Source organism: Phyllobates terribilis, unplaced genomic scaffold (genome assembly GCF_046119375.1).
Source record: "Phyllobates terribilis strain yellow unplaced genomic scaffold, ASM4611937v1 Scaffold_3__8_contigs__length_932513732, whole genome shotgun sequence".
Taxonomy (NCBI): Eukaryota; Metazoa; Chordata; class Amphibia; order Anura; family Dendrobatidae; genus Phyllobates; species Phyllobates terribilis.
In genome coordinates, this window is record NW_027362763.1 from 878,555,965 (window position 1) to 878,581,998 (window position 26,034).

At 37.3% G+C, this 26,034-nt stretch overlaps 1 protein-coding gene across 6 annotated transcripts in view; it reads right to left on the reverse strand.

Moving 5' to 3' along the window:
- Positions 1-26,034, reverse strand: part of UTRN (utrophin) — a 768,906-nt gene that overhangs the window by 39,891 nt on the left and 702,981 nt on the right. For 5 of the 6 annotated variants that reach the window (XM_073672652.1, XM_073672650.1, XM_073672653.1 and 2 more), the window contains 6 exons: positions 18,615-18,751; positions 16,316-16,354; positions 16,117-16,182; positions 13,442-13,507; positions 6,647-6,805; positions 2,811-3,054 (listed from right to left, as the gene is read on the reverse strand). In XM_073672652.1, coding sequence (XP_073528753.1) covers positions 2,811-3,054; positions 6,647-6,805; positions 13,442-13,507; positions 16,117-16,182; positions 16,316-16,354; positions 18,615-18,751 — 711 coding nt within the window. The remainder of the gene's footprint in view (positions 1-2,810; positions 3,055-6,646; positions 6,806-13,441; positions 13,508-16,116; positions 16,183-16,315; positions 16,355-18,614; positions 18,752-26,034) is intronic. The other variant, XM_073672651.1, reaches the window with a different exon arrangement.

Sequence of the window (26,034 nt, forward strand, 5' to 3'; positions counted from 1 at the left end):
GATGGCAAAACTTCCCTGCTTCCTCTTCTAATCTTGATTATATTAATTTTTTTAGATACTATTCCTTTACTTTCCCATACTGCCTAGTGACTAAATCACTTACAGCTAAAGCCTCTGGTAGTATTATAGGGGTTAATATTAATATCCAACATGCATGATGGTCTACGATTAATTAGTGGCTACAATTTTATGTTATATATTTTATACTATACAATATAATAATATATTTTAATATGGGATTGGGTCGTGAAGCGGTTAATAATGGATTTTTGTACCCTAATCTGAGAGGAGCATAATGTAGAGGCAATAGACCTGATTCCAGTGATGTGTCACTTACTGGAAGCTTGCTGTAGTTTTCATAAAATCACTGTTTTATCAGCAGGAGATTATCACTAGAGAACTAGTAAACCTGCTGACATATAGTCCAAACAAGCCCTCATTACTGATTGGCAGCTTTCTGCCTATCCACATTATACACAGCAAGCGGCCAATCTATGGTGTGTGCGGGGTTATACAGAGCTGAGAATTCAGAGAACTGCTAAATCTGCGGCAGAGAAAACAGGGGTTTTATAAAAATTACACTAAGCAGCTCAGTAAGTTACATGTAGCTGGAATCAGGGTCTCTGGGCTTACATCATGCTGCTCTCAGATAGGGTAGCAAAAAACTGGTGAGAGATTCCCTTTAATTGTATTTAATCTAAACAGGTAAAATAATGTTTTAGGGGTCAGAACATTCTGTCTCACATGATACACAATTCTATCTGACCATAGAAAGTCCTCTCTATATATGGAGCCAAACATGGAACCCAGAAAGAATATTTTTAGTAAAATGTGATATTACAACACATCTCTGCTTGAATGAAAACCATTAACGGTGAAATGGACTAAACAATACATATTCTAGCAAACAGTTCATCATGTGGAATGTTTTGGTCTCCCATAGCTCAGGGCAATAATACAGCAGTGAAGATAAACTATATGAATGTGTAAGTCATTATTGGGTTACAGAAACTATGAAAAGATAGAAACTAACAAGCAACTTACTTAAGTTCCCCTGGGACTATGACCTTGTGATTTGTAAGACAATTAATGAATCATTAACTATATAGTATAAATACAAATTAATGTATAGCTGTCACCATCAACATGACCTGGCAAATGGAAAACGAAAACATACCATGGGGAGATTTATTAAAATATATGAAGCCTATGGTAGTACTCCCATGGTGCTTTGCATTATTAAAAAGAAAATCAGATTGGTTGCTGCTGGCTATACCAACCATTTCCATCAGCTTCTGTTTGTCTTCAAATCTTATTTCTGAAAACACTTTAAAGAACTCAGAATTAAAGGGAACCAGTGAGCGAATTTATATTGCCCAAAACACAGACATAATGAATTAGAGACCGGCTCTGTTATTGCAGCCAGGTATGTTTTACACCGAAATGTTGCAACGTTTAGAGAAAACATGAATTAAAACGGCAGATTGGGATGATGCAATTAGGATGACTAGTCCAAGAGGCGGGTCCCAGGCTACGTCTACTTGCCCCACTTTCCTGGACTACCAGGTCTCTTCGTATAAGTGGGGAAAAGCCATTTCATACGATGTGTTCTCTGAAACGCCGCAACATTTCCGAGTGAAACATACTAGCCACAATAACAGGACTAGTCTCTGATTTAGGCTGCCCATGATTCGAGTAATATAAATCAGCTGACAGGTTCCTATTAAAGAAAATCATTTATATACGTATATGTGAACAGTGTCAGACTAGGGTTTTTTAGGCCAACCAGAGGAACAATCTTGATGGTCCACTTGCTACCTGTGTACATCTATATATAATTTTAATATAATTGTTAGCATTTTACACACAAGACATGTCCAGTAAAGTCTAAAAATCCCATGTGAATCTTCTCATAAGAATTAGATCCAAATGGTAAGTGATTGGCCCAACAGGGAATTATCTTCTGCTCGATCGTTTGGGCTTTGAGGAATTAATATCTCATATTGTGTCAAGATATGGAAACTGGTACTCTGGTGAGTAAGTCCGGCTCTGCATCTAAAAGTATAGCATCCATGTGGGTGACCTAGGCTCAAAAAAGCAGCTGAGATACTTGATAATGCACCTAAATGCCGTCACTAATGATCAGAGTTTTCGGTAGCTTGCAATGTCCAACTCTGAATGGCTCATACAACAGCTTCTGCAAAATATTCTACTTGCTATGGTGAATACATGTCGCAATCTGCTGGAAAACCCCATCATGTGAAGTTATTCTAGAAAACCACTGGGAGGCTTTAATGAAAACAGTTGTACAGAAAACTCAGAAGAAACATTGGCGAAGCCCATAGTGACCAATTTGCTTTCATTTTCCTCATAGATTGCTGGAGGAAAAGAATATTTGTATTAACAGTAACCTGAAAAACATTTTCAAGAAATGTCGACCACTTGGTATAAAATAGCTATTTATCACAAAAAAAAATGTTTATAAAATGCTATTACATTAATAATTCTAATACATATATCAAGACTGGCAACAGGAAACCATTTAGAAAAAAAAAATCTTTACTATACAACTGTATGACTTGTGCTTGGTAATGATGTTCAATATATAAAATAGAAAAAAAAATGTAATAGTTTCTATAGCAACAGGGAAAAATCTAAAAATAGGGTGAAAACCATTATAATACTATAGAAGAGATAAACTTTTGTAGGAAGCATAAAACTATATAGGCAAATCTATTGTATTTCACTGAAGTTTCTTCTAATAGACACCACATGTAATATTCGGTTTCAATCAAAACTTTGTGAGATACCTGCTCCAGTAATTGGCGCAACCGGTGAAGCTGGGACTCCAACTGCTTGTTATGGTCTTCTAAAATCTGCATTCTGGCTTCAAGTCGTCCTTTGTGCTGTCGTAGTAGTTTTGCTTCAGCAATGAGTTCTGCATCCTCGGATGTGTGTTGTAGGGATGCCAACGAGTCAGGGGGTGAAGAAGGCGGGCTCATTCCTCGTTTCAGCTGCTGTGCTTTTAGCTGTTCGTATTCGATCTTTAAATTCCTGTTTAAATGTATATATAATGCATATAATATATCCTGCATAGTAATTCTTAACTTTATGGGCATAAACTGAGCATAGCACTGAGACATGACCTATTTCTTATCAAAATGGTCCACTTTGGATCTATTGTCAATTTCACTTTTATAACATGTCTGATTAATAGATTCTCAAAATAAATTGAGCAAAAAAAATAAAAACCCTACTTGTTAAAAACTTCAATAATGAACATATTTCATTGCCAGAAAGCAGTCTTTAAAGTAAATTTGTTGGTAGCATCGACCCTCCGAAGCCATCTATATGGACATGTAGGTCATAAGAAGCTGAATAAAATGATATCTTGATATCTGCGATCCAATATGTTATTCCAGAGAAATCCAAGTTTTTATTGATATGTAAATGAGCTGCTAAGATCTATGGGATGGACACTGACCTGCATGAGAATCTGCCTCTAGAGCTTATTTTAAATGAAAGGTGGCATTACCAGTGTGAGACATGTAATGACTTACAGTTATAATCATACTCAGCAGAACTGATTTTTGTTTCATTACAAACACATCTACAGCTGCAGTTGTCCACTTATAGTGCAGTTACTTCAGCTGTAGACCTGTGCCTGACTAAAACTAACACTTCTTTAGCTTCCATCTCACAGTCACCTAGTGTGAGGGGAGGTGCAGTACAGCAGAACTTTGTCTCATTACAAACACATCTGCAGTTGTAGTTTTACTCTCATAGCGCTGTCAACTCTGCTACACTGCCTCTACCTGTACATAGGCTATATGAGATGAAAGAGAAAGAAAAATTAGCTGTAGTCAGGCAAAGCGCTGCAGCTGAACTGACAGAAGAGGAGAGGTGCTGCTGCAAATGTGTTTATAATGAAACAAAGTTCAGTTCTGCTGTACTGTGTTATTTGTAATCACACACAGCTCTGCAGTATGATTCAGGAGATCAGACTGTCAGTCATTTCATGTCTCATACTGGTAATGCCCCCTTTCATTTAAAATAAGCTCTGGAGGCAGATTCTTGGGGAGATCTATGTCCTGGCCATAGATCTTAACAGATCAATTACATATTAAGAAATATGCGGATTTCTCTGGAATAAGACATCGGATTTCAGCTATCAAGGTATCATTTTATTCAGCTTTCTATGACCTACATGCCCATATAGACAGCTAAGAGTGTTGATCCTACTGACAGCATTTTCGTTTTAGCAGAAGCTGTTCTTTGTATAATTAGACGTTATACTTTCTAATACGCTTTCTGCATCAATTCCCGCTGCTTGTTGTTGTTTCATAGGAATCTGGTTTTAGTACAGGAAATGAAAGGAGCTGTCCAATAATAAGACACCCTTTCGTGATCTGAATGTTGGCTCCGTGAAAATAAAAACAGGTATACTCACCTCCCGTGCAAGCGCCGTTGTTGTATTGTCGGCACTTGTGTTCCCGGGGCTTACATGCGGTTGTTAGGACATGTGAGCCCTGCATACAATCAGTGCTGGTTTCAGTGTCCCTGCCTTCAGACATATTCATAATCAAGAGGGGGTGAGAGCGGACGCTGGTCACTCACTTCCTCTTGATTGCTAATATGTACGAAGGCAGGGACAGTGACGCCAGCACCAGAGATGGGTTTATCTGTTTTTATTTTCACAGGGTCAAATATTCAGATCACAAAGGGGTTGTCCTAGTAGTGGACAACCCCTTTAACATCTGTCCAGGTCATGTGATGAACGCACAGGTATATGACTCCTTACATCACGCACCTCTGCTAGCAGTAATGTATCTGTAGTGTAATCAGTCCAGAATCTAAACCTTTGTGATCATCACATGACCAGAACAAATTTGTATCCAAAGGAAGTAATGAAGGTTCTTAATGAACAATAGCAATCGGAGATCTTGAAAACCATGAAACATTTATACAGAAAGTATAATGAAAAGTTGAATAACTTTTCCTCACACAATCAATAAGTTTATTTCAGAAACTAGAATATTTTTTAATCCAAAATATGCAGCTCATATCGGACCATATAATGAGTTAAATTTGGCTTGCAAGTGAAAAAATAGAAAATATGTAACAGCTGGGAAGGGAGAAAGGAGAAAGTGCAGCAAGTGATTGAGAAAGGAAGAAATGAACAGCTCGGGCAACTAAGATGTAATATTCAGAGCTACTCTGACACTCCACTGACTGCTGACAAACATTTCCTCCTATATCCATCAGGTAAAAGCACAACCACCATTGAAAAGTTTTCAACTACAAATAATATGCAATGGCCTATAATTTCATGTGCAATGTCTCCAACTGTCCCTGTTTTTTTCATTCCCAGTCATTGTTAAAATTTTATTTTTTGAAATGTTTCACAATTCATTTCTTTCTTACAGATTTGTCCACCCTTAATCCTTCTTCAACGGCATTAAAGGTACCTGCTGTATAATGTCAAGTCACTTTTTCAGAATAAACTGTCATGCACAGAAGGAATAACACCATTTTGGCCTTTATATGACTTGTTTTATGCATTTTAATTAGTTTTCCCCTCTTTTTCTTAATATGCAAATGACTCAGCTTGTGGGAGGAGATTAGCTGCTATGTTTTAAACAAAAACAGATGCTGTTCCCGCATGGAGGAAATTATACCGCGCTACTGAGCAGCGTAGATGTGAATACAGCTCTAGGGTAAGGTAAAAGACTTGTTAGAAAGCTCAGCATAATCTTTCTGTGTCACCCTCTGCTTGTTTTCTCTTTCTGCTCCTTAGTCCTCCTCTCCCTTCTCTCTCCTTGGATTATAATAACCCGACACCTCACTGTGCTGGCAGTCCATCTTGTGTTGAGTAAGATGAGTTTAGTTGTTTTGTTTTTTTTAGAGTGGATGACATGTTTAGGAGGCAGGTAAAGAAATGGCTCATAATTGGAGAAAGAAGCAGAATCTACTGATAAGATACAATACAAAATCTTATATTCACATGTACTATTGATTTATGCAAAGTTTGTTGAAAGATCAGAGAACAGTTCCCATTTAAGTTATACGATTTGTGATGATACCAATTTAATCCAATTTCATTCCATCCAATAAAAAAAAAACATGAAAGTATATGTTTTTTCTTAACATGGGAGCCTACAGGTGACGACATCTGTCACCGCAATCTAGTAAAAAAAAGTATACATTTACATATACATTTGTTAACATAAGAGTCTGTGTGTGACTGGCGGCCAACAGATAGTCATCCAGAGAAACATATCAAACAAGTACATTTTCACTTTATACTTCTTTAATATATTGCCCAGAACAAGGGTGTGTTGACTTCCAAGGCCAGTTAAAGAAGGACACGTATGTATTAGTATATAGTATATGTAGTATTAGGATGTCAATATTTACAGAAGTCTCTTAGCCATAGGATATGTGACCTTCCTTATCAATTTACGTATAAGAAAGTGTATCAATATAGGGTTATGGCTTATACATAGATATACATTATATATATATATATATATATATATATATATATGCAAATCATATCCACATATACTGTATGTATAAGGAACCTCTTTTTGTAACCTAAGTTGCAACACATGTATTATATTGAATAATAATTTCTATACCATACCTCTGCTCTTCCTCCAGATCGCCAATGATTCTTTCCAGTTCTCCTCGCTCCTCCTTCTCTACTGACTTCAGTATCTGTGCAGGACTTTGTGGCTGACCTAATGGTGACTCTCCTCCCAATGTGTGACAGTACTGCTGGATCAGGGCATGTTCATCATCGCTACAAGTGTAATACAAACACCTTACTATGATATCTTCAACCATACAATACATTTAAAGCTTATCTTAAAGGGCATAAATTTTACTAGGAGAATCTCTAGTTGTCTGTTGAAGCATCTTCATCCACCACATGACTTCTACTATCCTTTGACCAAGGGGATATTTATTAGATTACTCACTGTCTAAGTAAATAAGGAAGTTATTTCCTCATTAATAGACTTATTCACAGCAGAGAAAAGATACCTTATGTGAGACCCCTGAATACCTAAATCAAAGTACTAGATGCCATTTTGGTGGGTGCACAACCATCGGTGAAATTAACATTGTTGTTTAACTGTTCCCAATAATAAAACAAACAAGCATTAATAAGAAAATTCCAGTTCCAGATTATTGGCCTCGACAAACACGGCAGAAACTGATTGCAACTTTTATGTGGTCTAAAAAATAATTGTAATGGGAGCACATCTACAAATATAAAGAAGGGATGTGCTGTAGACAATATGAAAACTGTTTAAAGACTGAATGATCGTACTAACAGAGCTCAGTTTGAGCAGAAATCTTCCTTAGTAAAAGTATATTCAATCACAGATGTTCTTCCAGAACTTTTATGCCGTAAGTTTTGATGTTGTCTTTCTTGAGTTACCTACTCAGCGACTGATGACTTTACAGAACTTGCTGACAGAATGACAGTTTGCTGTCAGTTATGGAGAAGCTGCTTCATAAGTGTCAGATAATATTGCCATACTTCCCCATTTTCACTTTTGTAAAAATAAAGACTGCCACAACAAAAGTAAAATAATGGCAAAATCTCTGAGGAAATTAAACACTATTGCAAAAGATTGACTTTAACTCTAATTTACCAATATATAGACATTTAATAAGGAAATCTTCTTTAACACTTTACAATTCAATCATAGGCTAAGAATACTTGCTGATAAACCTAATAGCAGACATATAACATAACTTGCCCGAAAATCATTACAGATTTAGTATCTTCTTCGGATAAAAACTTTAATTACATGATGGAAATCCTAATCCTCTGAAGAAGAAGTAACAAAAGTCATTTTAGTTATTAATCAAGAGCATTTTTCTAGTATAAAAATTGGGCATATTTAGTAATTCTACTATTATACAGTTAGGGAATTATGATGGCACTAGGTGTAGATGGCAATGTGTGCGCAATAAACATTCACCCCTGTGCAAGACTGTGGCACCGAGCATTCCCCGTTTGGTTTTCTGAGCAGTTTATGATAAATTAAGAACTGGCCTGTAGTGGTGTATGGGTCCGCCGAGTAAAACAAGCCGGGAGAACCCCTATAGGTGCTCAGTTTACACTTTGGACTAAAATGTACCTCTCAGACAGACAATTTGCATGTCTCCTCTCATAATTCCAAATAAAGGATGAAACTTTTTGTTTCTGAAATTATGGGCTCAATTAGGAAGGCTGTAATACAGGTGCATATTAGAATACTAATTACCAAAAATGTCCATATATATCTATATATATATATCAGAGTATGGCACGTCATATAACAATATAAGATATTGAGTCTGTTATTATCACAGTATTCCTTTTGTGGACTGAACTTCATACTATGAATTTTATTTTTCAGATTTTATTGTCAGGCGTATTTTGTGCCCCCTTCTAGAGGCATTTGCCATATATACTTTTTTAAATGTTTTAACATATGGTTTAATAAAGTATTTTGTGTTTTATGCTTCATGGATCTTTTGGGGGGTTTTTTTGGGAAGGAAATATAACCCGAAAAAAGCATATTAGAATACGTATTATCTCTACAAGTTCCGGCCAACCGGGACAGCATGATGGTGATCATGTTAGCTCAGGTCAGTAGACTTGCAATCAGTTAGGAATATGCGGCAACAATAAGACTGCTGAAATTCGCCTGCATTACGGCTGTCTGAATGAGGCCATAGACGTAAAATGCTTTTGAAAATACATGTATTTCTACTGCAGTTTTTATATCGTTCATATATTCATTCTTCCACAATGAGATGCCACCAAATTAAAAACCTTCACAAATGTAATACTGATTAAATGTTTCGCTGACTAGGGGACCTGCACGAAGCATCTTGCGCGAGCATTGAAAACACTGGCCCGTAGATAATAGACACTCACTTCTCTAGTTTCATGTGCTCTGTTAGTTTAATTAGTGCATGAAGAGTACTTTAATTGCACAATCAAAGAAAAAAAGAGCAAAAGACAGTAGGGTTATTAGTAGCTGAAACTTCAATAAAGTGCTATAGGATCAACAAGAGATAGATTCAGGCGCTGAGATAGGAACATCATTACTTATTCAAGGCTCTCTGTGCTATTTACAGGGAGGAATTTGTAGCAGCACTAATGAATCTAGGGAACGACATATAAATAGCAACTATTAAATGCAATGGAGTATCTGTGGGCTAGAATACAAAACAATGGCAAAACTCCCACTCAGAAATCTTCATATACAGTTGATTGCTCCAACACTTCTCATCTGTCAAGACGTTTTTTTTAGATATCTCTGTTTTGGGGAAAGCTCCCTAAGGGGCTTGTCACTCAGGTATTCTAGAATACCTTTTATTCGCTGTACGAACAGGTAGATTTACTTTTCAAAACCCAAAGAATGCTAGGTGCTAAAATGGCACAATGATTTAGTGTACTTTGTTTCAATTGCTTACTGTTTTCTTCATGTTAGTTTGCAGTCAGTGAATGACAACACTCTTGGTTACATTCACATGCAGCTAGCCTATACCTGTGAATAGTATCCACCTGAAAATACGACTAGCTACAGTATATAAGGGACTACAGGTTGTAAATGTAAACAAGATCATTGTCATTCACTGATTGATATCTTATATCAAGAAAATTATAAGAAATCAAAACAAAGTAAATAAGAATTAGATTGTAATAGTGCTTAGGCTTTAATACAAAGTGCCCTTTTGGGGAGCCTTTTTTAATGTAATGCCCACATTTTCACCTAAAAATCACTTTTGCAATTGTTTTTTTTTATAAAATGTTGTACTGCTTAGTTTCTGCCATTTGCATCATGGCACATAACAAGCTGCAGAATGCTGTTCCCTGCCAGAGAACTCTCCTGGCAGCTTGATCTCCAGCAGCTCCTTGGCAATCACTTCAACTCACTTATGATTGAATCAAAGCTGAACTATGATTTGACTATAATTGAGCTTAGGTTATTGCTCAGAAAAAATATAGAAGCCGCTAGAGACAGAGGATTTTGCTGTTAACAGCACTCAGCAGCTTGTTATGTACCTTGATACATAGAAGCTACAGAAGATAAACAGTAGAACAATAATAATCTTTAACATTCCTTATGAAAGCAATTACAAAAGTGATTTAAGGTGACAATGCCTGCATTTAATTATAAAAATCTAGCCCCCCCACACCTCATAAAAATAGTACACATCGCCTTTAAGCTAAAACCTCTTTAACCTTTCAAGAGTTTATTCAAACTTTTACAATATATTCATCAATCTTATAAGGGTTTATTAGATTTAAAAATGTTTCTGCATTATTTTGAACAGTGGCATTGTATTATTTTCAACAGTGGTACTATTTTTATGATTTTTAACAGTGGCATTATTTTGTGCAGCTATAATAGCAAATGCAGGCACCTGAACAAAGTAGAGCTGTTATTAAATAATAATGCATTTCACATAATGCCACTGATTTAGATGATAATGGGTAATACAAAGACATAAGGGTGGATTGATTAAGAATGTTAATAAAGGGGAGTGGGGGAGGGTAAGATGCATCAAATTCGGCTCATCTTCTTAGAGGAGGGCACATCTGTGAGCCTCACCAGAAATGCAACTCCAGTCAGGTGGGCCCCGTCCTCCCCATGCTCCACCTACATTAGCGGAGCTATCCAGGCCTGGCGTAAAAAACGTTTTGCGTAAACATTTTGCAAATTTTCAAAGAGTTTTATGCCAAAAAACTGGCATAAACACTTTGATAAATTGGTCATATTTTAATAAGAAGAAGTAAAAAGGACCAGCATTGTGATCATGGTAGTAGATTCATCAACCTTATATGATAACTGAGAAATGCCATGGAAGAAATTAACAGGTGTTTAGGTTTGACCAGAAGATTAACCTGCTATTTAGAACGACAACTACTAATAGAAATTCCTATGAGAAGAAATTTTTCCTGGTAGAAATGAATGACTTGAAGGCTGTTCATTGTTAGATTAATGATAAATTCATCACAAAAAGACAGATACAATCATCAACTATTGCAAATGTAAAAAACTTTTAGTAGTTAATGGATATTTGGATTCTAGTCTCGCCAAGAAGCGGCAGCAAAGAATTTATTTGTGATGCTGTCACTTAACATTATTCTATAGATTTTGATATCTCCAGATTAAATTACAGCAAAACACTCTGATTATTAACCTTCATTAGCCTGGAGAGCCAAATTCAATTTCAAACTTCAATTGGCCACTTATTTGCAAAAAGAGATTAGAGAGGTTTATAATATCCCCAGATGACTAATTTATAATTCATGAATATGTATGGAAAACATAAAGAAAAAAAAACTAGTTATACCAGCCGCAGAAAATTGTAATGAGGTGCTCTCAGCAAGAAAGTAAAAGTAAACACCTAAACTCTATTCATAGGGACTAATAAGTATGAGCACGAGCTACATTGTTACATTTTATGTTACACTTAATTAGTGCACTGTTCTCTTTATTAAGAAAGGTACACTTTATGAGCTGTGATCATATCCATGTAGGGCTTGGTTTCTCAACCCTTTTCTCCTGGGCCTCACAAGTCACAATATGGTAATGCCTAGGCCTCACCTATCAACATATGAAAAAGAAAAAAAGAAAGAACGCGTTTCATATGGCAGCACTGTAAGATTGGTAAAGGGTGGAAACAGAGTTAAGAACCCTCACCCGTTGAAGATACGCTAGGAGCATAACATCCAAAAAGACATGGAAGAAAACAGGTGGCTACCAGACCTCTCCTTGCCAAGATCCTCAGTAAACAGACGAGTGGATATACTAGCACTGGAATAATGGCAGTTGCTATCCGGTGCTCAATTCACTACACCAATCTCCCAGTGCAAATAAGACTTAATTGAAGATGCAACACAACGCGTTTCGAAGACGCACCGTCTTGTTCGTCAGGTGTTACTTACCTAACAAAGACGGGAATTTTTCTTCGAAACTCATTGTATTGCACCTTCTCTAAAATTTTATTTGCACCTGGAGACCGTTGTAGAGGACTGACCACCAGCCAACAGCTCACATTATTCCAGTGTCACTACTTCCACTAGGCCTCACCTATGGTCTAAGTAGAAGCTAAAATAAAAATTAGCCTAATTCTTCATTTTCTTAATCAATAACTGATGGGAGCTTCACAAGCATCACTCTCCTCTCAAGTTTATCAAGAAGAATCTTGGTACACAAGTTAACGAGTAAATGAGTATTGGTACTTGGCCAAAATGTTGCATGCCTCAAACAGTCAGTCTTTATATAAAGTTTTATCAAAGGAGTATTCGGATAGGAAGAGATTACCAACTATCCTCATGATATGTGATAACTTCTAGATTGATGAGAGTCCGTCCATTGGGACCCTCATTGATCACCAGAACGTGACACTTTTATCTCAAGAATGAAGCAGCAATGTACATGTTCGATTGAAGCTCTATTCATTCCCTGTGGAACTGCTGTAGAAAGCAGAGTACAGCCCTTGGGGTATGATAGGAATAGCTTGGCTGTTTTCATCAGTGTCATGGAGTCTGAATAAAGCCAGACTGTCGCATAGTAGGACCCCACAGCAACTAGATATTTAACTTAAAAAGATAACATTGGGAATCGCTATAGTATGTAATATGCACTGTTAGGATTCCACTGTGACTATTCGATCAGTTGTTAATTGTCTGTTCATGTGCAATTTTCATACTTGATCACTTCTCGATCACTTTCTTTCCCTGCTTCTCTGTATGGAACATTGAGAGACGCAAAAGAGAAATAGGTTGGCACAAAAGCACAAGTATGAAAATAGCATAAGAGCAGTCACAAAACGAGGGCTCAAACTGTCAAGCAGAACTAATATTACTCACCATTAGAATTACTGATGTTTTTTGTGTATATGTTTAATTCATGCTGATTTAAGGTTGATAATGGAGTGTGATCTTTGTGGTTCCCTTCATTTTTACAGCTTTGAAGAGAGAATTAGGAGACCTCACAGTGGACCTTACCCCATATTGTTACTTACTGCTCACAATTAGAGGGAATATTATGATCATGATCATAATTACATCAATTATCTTGTTATAATTAGCTTTCTCTAAAAAAAAAAAAAACACATTATATAGAGAAACAGAAATATCTGACATTTCTGTCAGATCTGCATAAACAAGTCCTAATAATTACTGTTGTTTTTTCTCTCCAAGTGCCTGGGTGATTTGATTGCTTGCTAGATTCAGTCTTGTTTTCTTTATACAATCTATTTTAATTGAGGCAAGTATCACAACTAGACCTTGGGAGCTAATATGTTATATGTACGGCTCAGACTCAGTGTGCACTGAACCAAACCTTTTGTAATGCTCTAAAACTTGACTCATTTATTTTACATGTAAATGCTGTGTGATGAAATATGCATTACTTACATGCTTCCAGTGGCGGAACTGCTGTCAGTAAACAGAGAACCATTAGTCCTTTCCATATGTGCCAACCTTAAAAAAAGACAGTTGCTTCAGATAAATAACACATAATAGTCTTGCTTCCCAAGTTTAAAAGCATTTTTTTTACTGTTAAATGATAAACTTTTTCAGAAATTTGAAACAGTGTTGTGACTTTTTACTCCAGAAAACAATATGACTTTCATATTGACTTTTTTTGGAGTTATTACTACTAAATCTGTTACTATTCATTCTTATGTTAGAGTAGCCAACAGGGTTAGAACGGCTCGTGAAGAAAACAATCTAAGAGCTCAATACTGCATTCTACAAACAAAAATATGTGAGTGATAGAGTTACTATCACAAATACGTAAGGACTTGTATCTGTTTCATGCTTCATGCTGATTTGCCAAATACCAGTTCTTATTTATTTTACTCACTTATATGGCGGAATTAATTTCGCAGCGCTTTACAGACATGCACAGGCACTTCTTCATGGATCAGGAGTGTCTAACTCCAGCACAACCCCTCATCAAGATAGGCATGAACATCTCCGGTCTAGATGAATCAGGTCCCATGTCTCATAATTAAAACCTTTTCCATATGCCCTATTATGTTGTAAAGGGGGTCTTAGAAACCCATGTAACAGCCAGAGCAGAGAATCGCTCTTTGCATTATACAGTCTATCTATGCATTACACAGTTGGTCATTGATAGGAATAAGTCATATGTAGTTAACCCGGCTGATGGCTGGGAGTGGGGGAGCCCAAACCATTAACTACAATGTACAACTACAAGCAATAGGAATCTACACCTTTAATTTTCTTTCAGCAGCATTAATCATTTCTGAGGCTCTGGATGTAAATTGGATTTCAGCTAAGTGTCTCTGCTTTGAAGTAAACTTCTTGAACAGCTATGTCGTGATGATCGGCAAACAAATTTCTTTCTTTTTAATAAATATGTAAATAAGTGTTGAGTTTCAGCTTTGTAGAAAACAGCAGAATATCTGCCTCTGTACCCTCTTCTATACACTTCTGCTCTAACCGAATTGAAGATGACAATCTCGTCAGAGACGCAAATCTTATATGTACAGCTATGTAGAGATCAAAGTCTTTTTCTTCTAACTTGTGAGGTTTCAAGCTTTTAAAACATTTCTGCACAATGTAAACTCCTAATGACTAATGTGCCAGAGATAACTGCAGAATATTACAGAATAAGATTGGGGCTCCCTCATTTTTTTAATTAAAGAGGTTTTCCGGTTTCAGCTGCAGCCAATCAGTGAGCTCCATGTTTCTGAGTGGTTTGTGCCATCTACTCGGACAAAGCCGCTGAGCTCACTTATTGTCTGCAGTGCTGATGACGTGACATTAGCGCTGACGACAATCACAGGCACCGGGAGCAGCGGTGAAGATTAGGAGAGAGAACAAAGAACAGCTTGTTTTAAAAAAGAACAAAAAAAACAAACTGTGCCTGAGGACAGGGGTTTTCTACAACTGGAAAACCCCTTTAAAGGAAAGAGAGACTAGTGATAAAAATATGGTAATGATGAAAAATGAAAGTTATGTAACTAAAATGTATTTAAAAAATATAAGCTGTACAATAATCACAATAGTCTTTAGTACAGAAAAAAACAATACAATGCAGCGTCAAAATAATAATGCCCTAATAGATTCTACTAATCAGGCAAAACTTACTAGTATCTAAGAACATCAAGGGTATAATGTATTATATGGCGGAGAGAGCAAACAAATTATCTAAACTTCAATAATTATATGCCCAAAATGTTGCATGCATGTAAGAGTCAGTTTGCTCTTGATATAAGAAGCAATTTCTTAAACGATTTACAATTAATAATTTGCTGTAGGATAGAACATGATTAATTGCAACTAGTATAAACCTTGGTATGCATAGACGGCGTATGTGTTTGTTGTCACTTCATGTTCTAGGTGTATATAGAGACGATTCTGCGCAGTAAGGTTCAATTCTTAAACTTATAGAGTATGGGGAATTATCCATAGGGTTGTGTACAACTTGGAATATGGGCCAGGGGTTAGAGGCAAATAAGCTTTCTTTAGACAAAACAAATGTTCAAGTGTTCCGAGGCTACGTCTACTCTTGTTAGAATTAAATTTTGGTGTTAAAAATCAAAATGTAGGTTCCCCAAGATAAAATGAAATCATAAAGGCGGAGTATAGAAGGTGTGTTTTTTTGTATATTGTTGATACATTATTTTTCTATTTTGTAGGTCTAGGTCTATTTTTGTGTGTTTGAATATCCTGTGTAAATTTTATTTTGTATGTTTTTGTATATTTTTGTCTTTGTTATATCCTTAAACTATATACATTTATGTAATCATTATGTCTAAACCTTTTTGTATTCACATCTTAAAATCCACTGTAAAACACATATCTTAACACCTTCAGAAGATCTCATTGGATCTGATTTGGTTATCGATGTGGGTATCAGAACACAGACTGTCCCAATGATGTATTAAAAAATATCTTTAAGGTTATTGTATGAAGCCATTCCAGAAAATGCACTCCCTGAGATTCAGGTAGGGGAACAGATAGGAATGCAGTACAAAGTTTATGCAATCGGCCTTTAAGTACAAGTGAAGCAACTATAACTTTCCTGTTGAAAGTATACTACTGCGACAAATGCTTACCGGCTGGCATACTGCTCTATCCTGGAATGTGTGTCATCATCAAAAAGTTCAGGGGACTGCAAAGGACTAGAACACAAAAAATAAGGCATGGATTAAATGTTCATGAAAGCATATTATAATAAACTACTGAGTGTGGAATATTACACTGAATGAAATAAATAGCGGGACTCGGGGAGCTCGACATACACATTATACTCACTCAAACTGGTCAGGCCATATGCTGATGAGAGTAATAGGGCTGTAAAAGAATAAGAAGGAAACCAAGAGAGAAAAAAACTTTAATGCCAAAATAACGATAGCAGAAAAAAACAAAAAGCCCAAATTCTCTTCAAAGCCCAAGAGAGTGATAGAGACAGAAGCTCCAGTGCAGGTTTCCTAGCAGACTGCTGTAATGCACTCAAACATCCTGCAGAAGTAATGCAGAACATTTGTGATATTTTTTTGCAGTCCAAGGTAATCTCATTGAGGATAACTGCTGTAATAAATCTTTTTCTTAATAAATGTGCCAGGAATTGCAATGAGGTTCAATGGAGCTTGAAGCTAGGTCAGAAGAGCCTCTTTGTGCCAGGAGATAATAGCCGTGTAGAACAATACAGAGGAAACCAGAAGCGTGTCCAAGGCAATAACTGTGAATATAATTTAGGTATATGTAAAGTTCTGTTATTACGAATCACCCTGCAGACATTGCTGAATCTAGCGGTATGGATCATCGTTTGCTAGTAATGGAGAACTCTGCTTGTGTCAAACAGACTTTTTTTTTCTGCCACTTAAAAGGTTCACAGTCATAGAAATTAATGGGAACCTGTCATTAGATTCATGCTGCCTGTGGTTCAGGTAGCACAATTGAAATCAGGAAAGCTTTACACTGAAAAGCTGCAGGATTTCAGAGAAAACGGTTTGAAAAGTCGGCCAGGGACTATAAAGAGAGACCTGACTAGTCAAGCATGGTCCCCAGATGATGGACAGCTCTCTCTTATGTGTTAATATAGGGAATGACCTGTCAATCAACTGAAGCGGGGTGGGGAGAAGCCAGTTGGGGGCTGCACCGAACTCTCTCTATAGTCCTTGGATGTAATCAGGTAGCTAAGTTCTGATTGATTTTGCCCATGCTTCAGGCAGCAAGACTCTAGTGACTGATTCATTATTTTTTTAAAGGGAACCTATGTAAATAAATATTCCAGATACTTATCAGCTATCAGTTACAGTGTTATAGAAACTAAAACTTATTTTTTATAATTCTGGAATTTCCTGAACATCCACAACCGATTCAAACCACACTTACCTATTAACAATTTTCATTTTTTAATGTCCTAAATTATTTCCAATAATTTTTTCTGCAGCAAACAAACTATTAATAGCTGCCGTGGAACGAGCCGCGATATTGATTAGTCAATAGGCGGGTACCTCCCCACGCACTAACAGAGACTGGCGCAAGCCTCTGCCCACACGTGCATGCAGGTTTGTCAGTCACTGTCAGTGGGCAGGGAGAATCCACTGGGTGACCCGCCTGTTAAACTAATCAATAGCGTGGCTCAGGCCCCAGCGGCTGTTGGAAGTATGTATTTTTCTGAAAACGCTGCGGCGTTCTAGAGACAAACATGCATAGCTGAGACCATGCAACCAGTGACTGATACATGCTGCCCACAGTTTGGGCAGCATGCATCACCTGACAGGTTCCCTGTAATATAGATTTGAACAAAAACCCTAAATATGAAAAAAAAATCATCAAATGATACATCAAATTGTCATATAATTGTGGCAAATATAACATTTTAATATATTGAAAAGTATCTATCTAAAATATCAATTCACTTTCTATTAAAGAAAAAGTTCTTAACTGATAAATGATACCTTATAGTCTTTATATCAGATAAAATGAATTGTTCTATCAGTCTTTATAATCTCTATCTATAGTAAGGTAATAACAGGGGGCAGGGGACAGCTACTGAGAGTTCTAACAGATAAGAGCTTATCTTCGTAGCTGGGTTGGGAATTTATGTAGGAAGTTCCCGAAAAGATTACTTAAAGGAAAAAAAATATTTGTAAAAGTTGGAGGTAAAGTTTCACATTTTGAAAGTTGACTCAAGTTCGAATTTCCATATTTTTACCTCTATAAAATATAGGTATATAAAATATCAAAAAACTATTATCCAATGTTTGGAATGTGAAGGAACAAGTTACATAGTTTGAATAAAGACCTAGGTCCATCAAGTGCAACCTTCCTCCTCCAATTGTTTGATTTTTGATAGGATACGGAAATACCTTTTTTACAGTACATAAATTATCCTTTCATCCTGTGAATTTCAAAAACTTGACAAGAAAACCTGGATATTTTCTCTTCTATTTTTACCTTTTCCAGCCAAAGATCTAATAGTAGGGGCTACATTTAATTTTTATGTGTTGGTCTTATGGAACAAATTGGTTGCATCAGTTAAATGGCTAACAATTGTTACCTAAAAAGAATAAGCTAAGTGTAACACTGTTAGCAGCTGACTTACGTCTCCATGTTATCTCCCTCAAGCACAGTCTGCACCGGTAGGTAGCCTAATCTTGGATGCTTGTCAAAGTACTTTTTGGAACGGAACTTGTTTTTCAGCACCTTTGTGAAATCTCGAACATCTTCCCCCGATGTTGTCTAGAGAGAAAAAAAAAAGGAATCAAACATTTATACATAGCAGATGTAACTTTTCAGCTTATTGGCTTGTTGCCATTTTCCATTGTATCATCTGGGACCTATTGCACTAGATGGATTTGGAAGACGGAGTAATTTAAATAATGAAAGTTTGGCAGGAGTTGTCCTCCAGCCTAGCAGATTGACAGCGTTCCACTAAATCTGCATAATAATTAACACAGAAGTTTGACTTCTGGACAAAAAACAGAATGACAAACTCTGGCATCAACTCAATCTCCAGGAGGGAAAAAGAGCAAGTATTTAACAAAAAGGAAATGCAATTAACAGTCACCTAGCACACCGAGTAAAGATTTGTTCCCCTAAATGGGACATATTATGGTAGTCAAATATATTATGAACAAGTTTCTGATATTATTACAAAATTAGAACTTCCATCCAAAGTGAATCAAATATTCAGAAACCAAGTAAAATAAACGTAATTGTACTACTGAATACCTTTCTGAGTTCCTACTAAAGAAGCACATACAAGCAAACACTGAGTGAGGGATCCCACATAAATTAGATAAAAGAAAGCTGAACCCACCATTTTAGCCAGATCTGCTGACTAATGTGTAAGAGGGGGTCTCTTTACCCTTCCCAGATAAATTATGTTGACAGGGAAAATGATCAGGAGGTTGGAATTCAATCGCTCGATCCTTTTGAATCATCTGGCAGAAGCTTACTCCGCTTTCTCCACTTAGCCAAAGGAGCGCTCAGACGAGCCAAGAATATACAGGGGAGGCAGGTGAGATTGGCCGACAGTTATCTAATGTCTATGACTAGTTCAAGTTCTTGACATAGAAATACTTCCATAAAGGTGACATAAACCATTTATTAAATTTAAAAATGTGGTTGCTGCATAAACTGAAGCAGGATTCTGGATAACTTTATCAACCAGTTTAGTTTGTCTCTTCTCTTATAATCAGCACTTTGAAAAGAAAAATTGTTCATGGAGAGCCATAAGCCAGACACAACCCATAGATAATAAGATAGATTACTATTTCATGAACAAGCCCTTCAAGATTTTCATATGATGTTTTAGATGATTTTGCTTCTTGCTTCACTATAGTTGAGGCCCATTTAGACGAGTAGATAATCGGGAACGAGCATTTTTAGGAAGACATGTTCTCGATTATTGACCCAACCAAAGAGATTGGCAAATATCCGACAAAAGAGCAAAATGTTAGATGGCCGAATGCTATGATTTTTAAGCTGGTCTAAAAGTTATCGTTATTTGCAGTTATAAGTTATAATGTGCTTCTTGTAGCATAATATTGTGTGCACACAGAAAGTATTAAAGGTCATTGTGTTTGCATATAAGTCTGAAAAATCTGACATGACATTCTACAGTAAGTACACCACTGTTGATTTCAATGCACCTTTCCAAACACTTGCAGTAAAATAAGTCCTTGAGAGGACCCATGTACCATTCTACCATATATGCACAGCAATACCCAACCATTATACTGTGATGATATTCATCCTTTGTCCATATTCCCTGACTTCTATTTATTTCTGTGATTTAATACCATTTTCACTTGTTTAGTAATCATTAGTAAATTGAAGCTTGCCAAAAAGCCTTCGCACTGAAAAAGTGCTTGATAAAAGATAATACAACATTATTCAGCACGCTAATTGAAGGAAAGTTACACAGCGTCCACTTACAATTTAAAAACAGAACAAAAAATAAAGAATGGGAAACCAAACTCAAAAACAAGTTCTTAAAATTGCAGTCACCCACAGTAGGAATGCATTAGCCCATTATGTTCCTAAAATTTTGGAAATGGAAGAGTATACATGAATGATAAATTCCACAAAAATAATCACGTGCACTATACTTCTTCTGACGCCAACCACCAACCAACTCGTAAAAAAGTAGTATGAATTGTCAATAGGACTCAAGTCAGAGATCATGAGGATACTGTCTACTTACATGAATTATGTCTTGAGTAGGGCTTGTGAGAGGAGCATGGCATTAAAGGGGTTATCTGGGACTTAAGTATTTTTTTCTTATGAGGCTAAGAACTTACAGGCAGCTACCTACCGGGTCTACCTGGCGCTGATCTATGCTGGCTCAGAACGGTCAAAGGCTGCTTCTGCTGATGATTCTGCTGCTTCACTTGACCTCACATCAACAGTGCGGCTCTGTCGACTGCGCATCACTGCTGACGTTATGTTTATTGACAGGCGGCTCCTTGAAGTCAGACATCAAGGAGAAGGCTGTCAATCAGCATGACATAGGCAGTAATGCCCGCCAAAAGAGCCTAGCAGAAGAGAAGAAGCTGTTGTCGACGTTACGTCACTGGAAGCCGCAGAATCGCTGCCGTCAGTAGTGATCTGTTACCTGCCTGTAAGTTTTTAGCCCCATAAGAAAAAAAAAAAACACAAAAAACCTCAGAGAACCTTTTTAAATATGGATTCTTTCTAGGCATTACCACATACAGTACCTATTTTTCTTTCCCACAAACCATATCGTTTCTTATAATGTATAGCTAATTTAAACTCATTTAAAATTAATTTAAAGCAAATCATCTAAGCACATTTAAGCCTAATATCAGTTCATTTGTCATGCCAATTAAAGAAAATGAACTTGCTATAATTGCTACTCACCGAGAGGGGCAGCTCTAAAAGCAGCCCTAATAATAAATTCAGCTCTATAATAATAATAGTAATAATTTTCTTTATATAGCACCAATGTATTCACATCACTTTACAATATCAAAAATGACTGAGTAAGACATAATTCAACAATTCAAACAAGACAAGTGAGGCCATAATTGTAAGCTTACAGTCTCTGAGGACATACGGCTGATGCAAAAGGTAAAAAAATGCTTGTATTGTACGGTCTAACCATCTTTATAATAAATGCGAGTGTCAGAGGGAAGCTGTATGAACCAGTCACCAGCCAGTATCTGTCTATATCCAGATATAAAATACTACTGAGTGCAGATGAAAGAAAGGACCAGATTCTGAGGAAATTGTAAGAAGGGAGAACTGATAACAATTGGCTTAGTGACATGATGTGATAGGTCTGCCAAAAAAATATGTTTTTAGGGCACACTTAAAACTGTGGACACTGGGAATTAACCGGATTGTTGGTGGGGACTGCATTGCACAGAACTGGTGCAACAAGTCATGGAGACAGGAATGGAAGATTCACATTTTGCAGTTAGTTAGTCTTAGCCCCCCACACAGTATGATGATCTATGGGGGTATCATACTGTGTTGTGGATCACTGTGAGCCTCAAAATGTGTGTGGGACATCTGTGACAGCATCATAATGTGGTGTGGAGGACTAATGATGTGTGTGGGGGAACTGTGGAGACTTCATACTATGTACGGGGCACTATGGGGTATTATTATTATTTGCTGGGGGTACTGTGGGGTAATTAACCTTCAAGGCATTATATTCTAAGTTGGTGGCATTTTTGTTTGCATCATACTTTATGGGGCCCATGAAAGGGTTATTGAAGTGGGTGAGAACATGATGGGGCTTCAACAGCGGCAAAATTAGTTTGTAAGTGCCGCAAATAAGGTCCCGTGGTACCATCTTGTGACCGCAGCTTCTGACTGTCCGGAAGTCAGAATATTCATCACAAGCTCTCAATTCAAGTCTATGAGAGCCAGAACGTGGCTCTCATAGACTTGTATTGAGTTGTGACCTTGAGCTGTTCCAGCAAACACTGGAGCGATATGACAGGTGACAAACTACTGCAGACCGACAGGAGCGGTGGCGAAAGAAGGTGAACGAGCAGATAAGTATCAGATTAGGGGCAGGGACTTTAGATTAGAAGCACCACTCCAGGGGTAAAATAAAAAAAACGCAGGAGTGGTATTTAACTGTTTCATGTTAAGGTGCCCATAAACCTCAAAAAGCTTTTGACCAACCATTATTCTTTCCAAACCCCCTCATATACATGCAAACTTGACTTGGCTGAGTGTGCATATGTTTTCAATGAGAAGAGTGGATTAAGCTGCCACCACACTGGCTGCAGGTTATCTCCTAGGAGAACAAAAGAATTGGGCATTGAAATTCAACATGTTCACTCCTTTTTTCCCCAACATATCCGTCAAAGAAGTGTCAAGATGCCCCCCACACACATTAGATTTTGTTGGCCCTGTCCACTTTTTACTAATATGTATGAACGGCCTTTACTCTTGTGGAAGTTTCTGTTGTCCACACCATTTGGATGTCTTCCCACTTCTACTTCTCCTCTTGCAAATTATGGTATCACAGATGGAGAGTGAATATCTCTCTGACCAACCCCATTCCCATCCACCATCGTCAGTCAACTATTCACCATACTATTTCTGTATATTTACAGGGACCTACGGTTTCCTGATTGGTGTAGAAGATACCTCTCTTCCTTAATAAGTTTTTGTCAATTCCCCTGTACTGCCACCACAGGACAAGTAAGGCATTACACAGCTTGAATTAAAATAAATGAGCCATGTGTGTATACATAAAAGTTTCTCCAGAGAGTTCTTTTGCTAGTATAGATGCAGTCAAAATTATTCAACCCCCATTGCAAGTTAGGTTATTTAGCAAAATTTGCAAACTTTCAGCAGCTTGAATTGACCAATGAAATAAGAACAGTTTAAGTACCTCAAACAAACTAATATGACAAGTGATTTCTCCAAATTCAGTTGTTCCTTTCTATCTGAAAATTCATGGTACATTTTGGTACTGAACTACATAGTTCTATATTCGCTTAAGGGTGGGCACCATCTCAGTTACTAGAACTACCTGTATGATGCAATTGCTTATAATTTTCTACATTTTGAAGAGAGGGAAACAGGAGCTTGAACTACAGGGAAGTAAGTTTGTCATACAGTGGGGAAAAAAAGTATTTAATCAGCCACCAATTGTGCAAGTTCTCCCACTTAAAAAGATGAGAGAGGCCTGTAATTGACATCATAGGTAGACCTCAACTATGAGAGACAAAATGAGAAAACAAATCCTGAAAATCACGTTGTCTGATTTGGAAAGAATTTTTTTTCAAATTTTGGTGGAAAATAAGTATTTGGTCAATTACAAACAAGCAAGATTTCTGGCTCTCACAGACCTGTAACTTCTTCTTTAAGAGGCTCCTCTGTCCTCCACTCATTACTTGTAGTACTGGCACCTGTTTGAACTTGCTATCAGTATAAAAGACACCTGTCCGCAACCTCAAACAGTCACACTCCAAACTCTACTAAGGTGAAAACCAAAGAGCTGTCGAAGGACATCAGAAACAAAATTGTAGCCCTGCACCAGGCTGGGAAGACTGAATCTGCAATAGGCAAGCAGCTTGGTGTGAAGAATTCAACTGTGGGAGCAATAATTAGAAAATGGAAGACATACAAGACCACTGATCATCTCCCTCGATCTGGGGCTCCACAAAAGGTCTCACCCCGTGGGGTCAAAATGATCTCAAGAACGGTAAGCAAAAATCCCAGAACCACAGGCGGATACCTAGTGAATGACCTGCAGAGAGCTGGGACCAACATTACACAGGCTACCATCAGTAACAGACTATGCCGCCAGGGACTCAGAACCTGCAGTGCCAGACGTGTCCCCCTGCTTAAGCCATTATATGTCCGGGCCCGTCTGAAGTTTGCTAGAGAGCATTTGGATGATCCAGAAGAGTATTGGGAGAATGTCATATGGTCAAATGAAACCAAAGTTGAACTGTTTGGTAGAAAAACAACTCGTCGTGTTTGGAGGAGAAAGAATGCTGAGTTGCATCCAAAGAACACCATACCTACTGTGAAGCATGGGGGTGGCAACATCATGCTTTGGGGCTGTTTCTCTGCCTAGGGACCAGGACAACTGATCCGTGTACATGAAAGAATGAATGGGGCCATGTATCGTGAGATTTTGAGTGCAAACCTCCTTCCATCAGCAAGGGCATTGAAGATGAAACGTGGCTGGGTCTTTCAGCATGACAATGATCCCAAGCACACCACCAGGGCAATGAAGGAGTAGCTTTGTAAGAAGAATTTCAAGATCCTGGAGTGGCCTAGCCAGTCTCCAGATCTAAATTCTATAGAAAACCTTTGAAGGGAGTTGAAAGTCCATGTTGTCCAGCAAAAGCCCCAAAACATCACTGCTCTAGATCTGCATGGAGGAATGGGCCAACATACTAGAAACAGTGTGTGCCAACCTTGTGAAGACTTACAGAAAACGCTTGACCTCTGTCATTGCCAACAAAGGATATATAACAAAGTATTGAGATGAACTATTGTAATTGACCAAATACTTATTTTCCACCAAAATTTGAAAAAAGTTTCTTTCCAAATCAGACAATTTTCAGGATTTGTTTTCTCATTTTGTCTGACCTATGATGTCAATTACAGGCCTCTCTCATCTTTTTAAGTGGGAGAACTTGCACAATTGGTGGCTGACTAAATACTTTTTTTCCCCCACTGTTTATATGAAAAGTGCAGTGTGATAGGCAATTACTTAATGGGTGCATGAATGCAAAACAAAGTGCTTCTTTAACGAGTACCCCTCACCAATTTGACCATATTAACCCACCCTCATCATGAAATAGTGGCTACAGAACTAAGTAAAATGTAGTTTTTATTTTTGCACCTCAAAGTGCTGTCAGATCTGACCCTTCCCCCACATTGACTGCCATGAGATAAGATTTGGAAGAGTGCTTAATGATTCATAACTCAGCTCTGCTGCATCTCTACATGGTATCTGCAGAGATCAGTGAGGAGAGTAGGGTGTGTCTTTTTCCCTTGTGTGTTGCTGCCTGTTTATGATTGGACAGCTTCACACAGGGGAAGAAGTACCTGCCCCCAGAAACAAATCTCTGCTAAGGCCCAGAGTAATTTAACACAAATTATAATCTACACTTTACAAGCTAATATCTCATCAATGGAAAGTAGAAATTTCAAAATAACATCTGCATTTCACCTAACTTTGCAGACACTATGTCATGATGTGACCAGTTTAACATGCTTTATTTCACAAAAGGTCCTTTTTAACTAGTTCTTGACTGGGCCACTTCCCACCTTCCTGACCAGGCATATTTTCAGGTTTTATTGTATGTATACTTTTAAAAACGGTTCTTGCTTAGTTATTCAAATAATTTTTGCCTCTTTTTTTCACAATACATGGGGATTCATTTTTATGTCATTTTATATGCTTCTTTTTTTGCTGATATTGTGGGAAATGTAATGAAAAGTAGAAAAGGAGTGTATATTTTTAAAATGCATTTTTATTTCAAGACCACAAAGGACAGCTACAAACATTT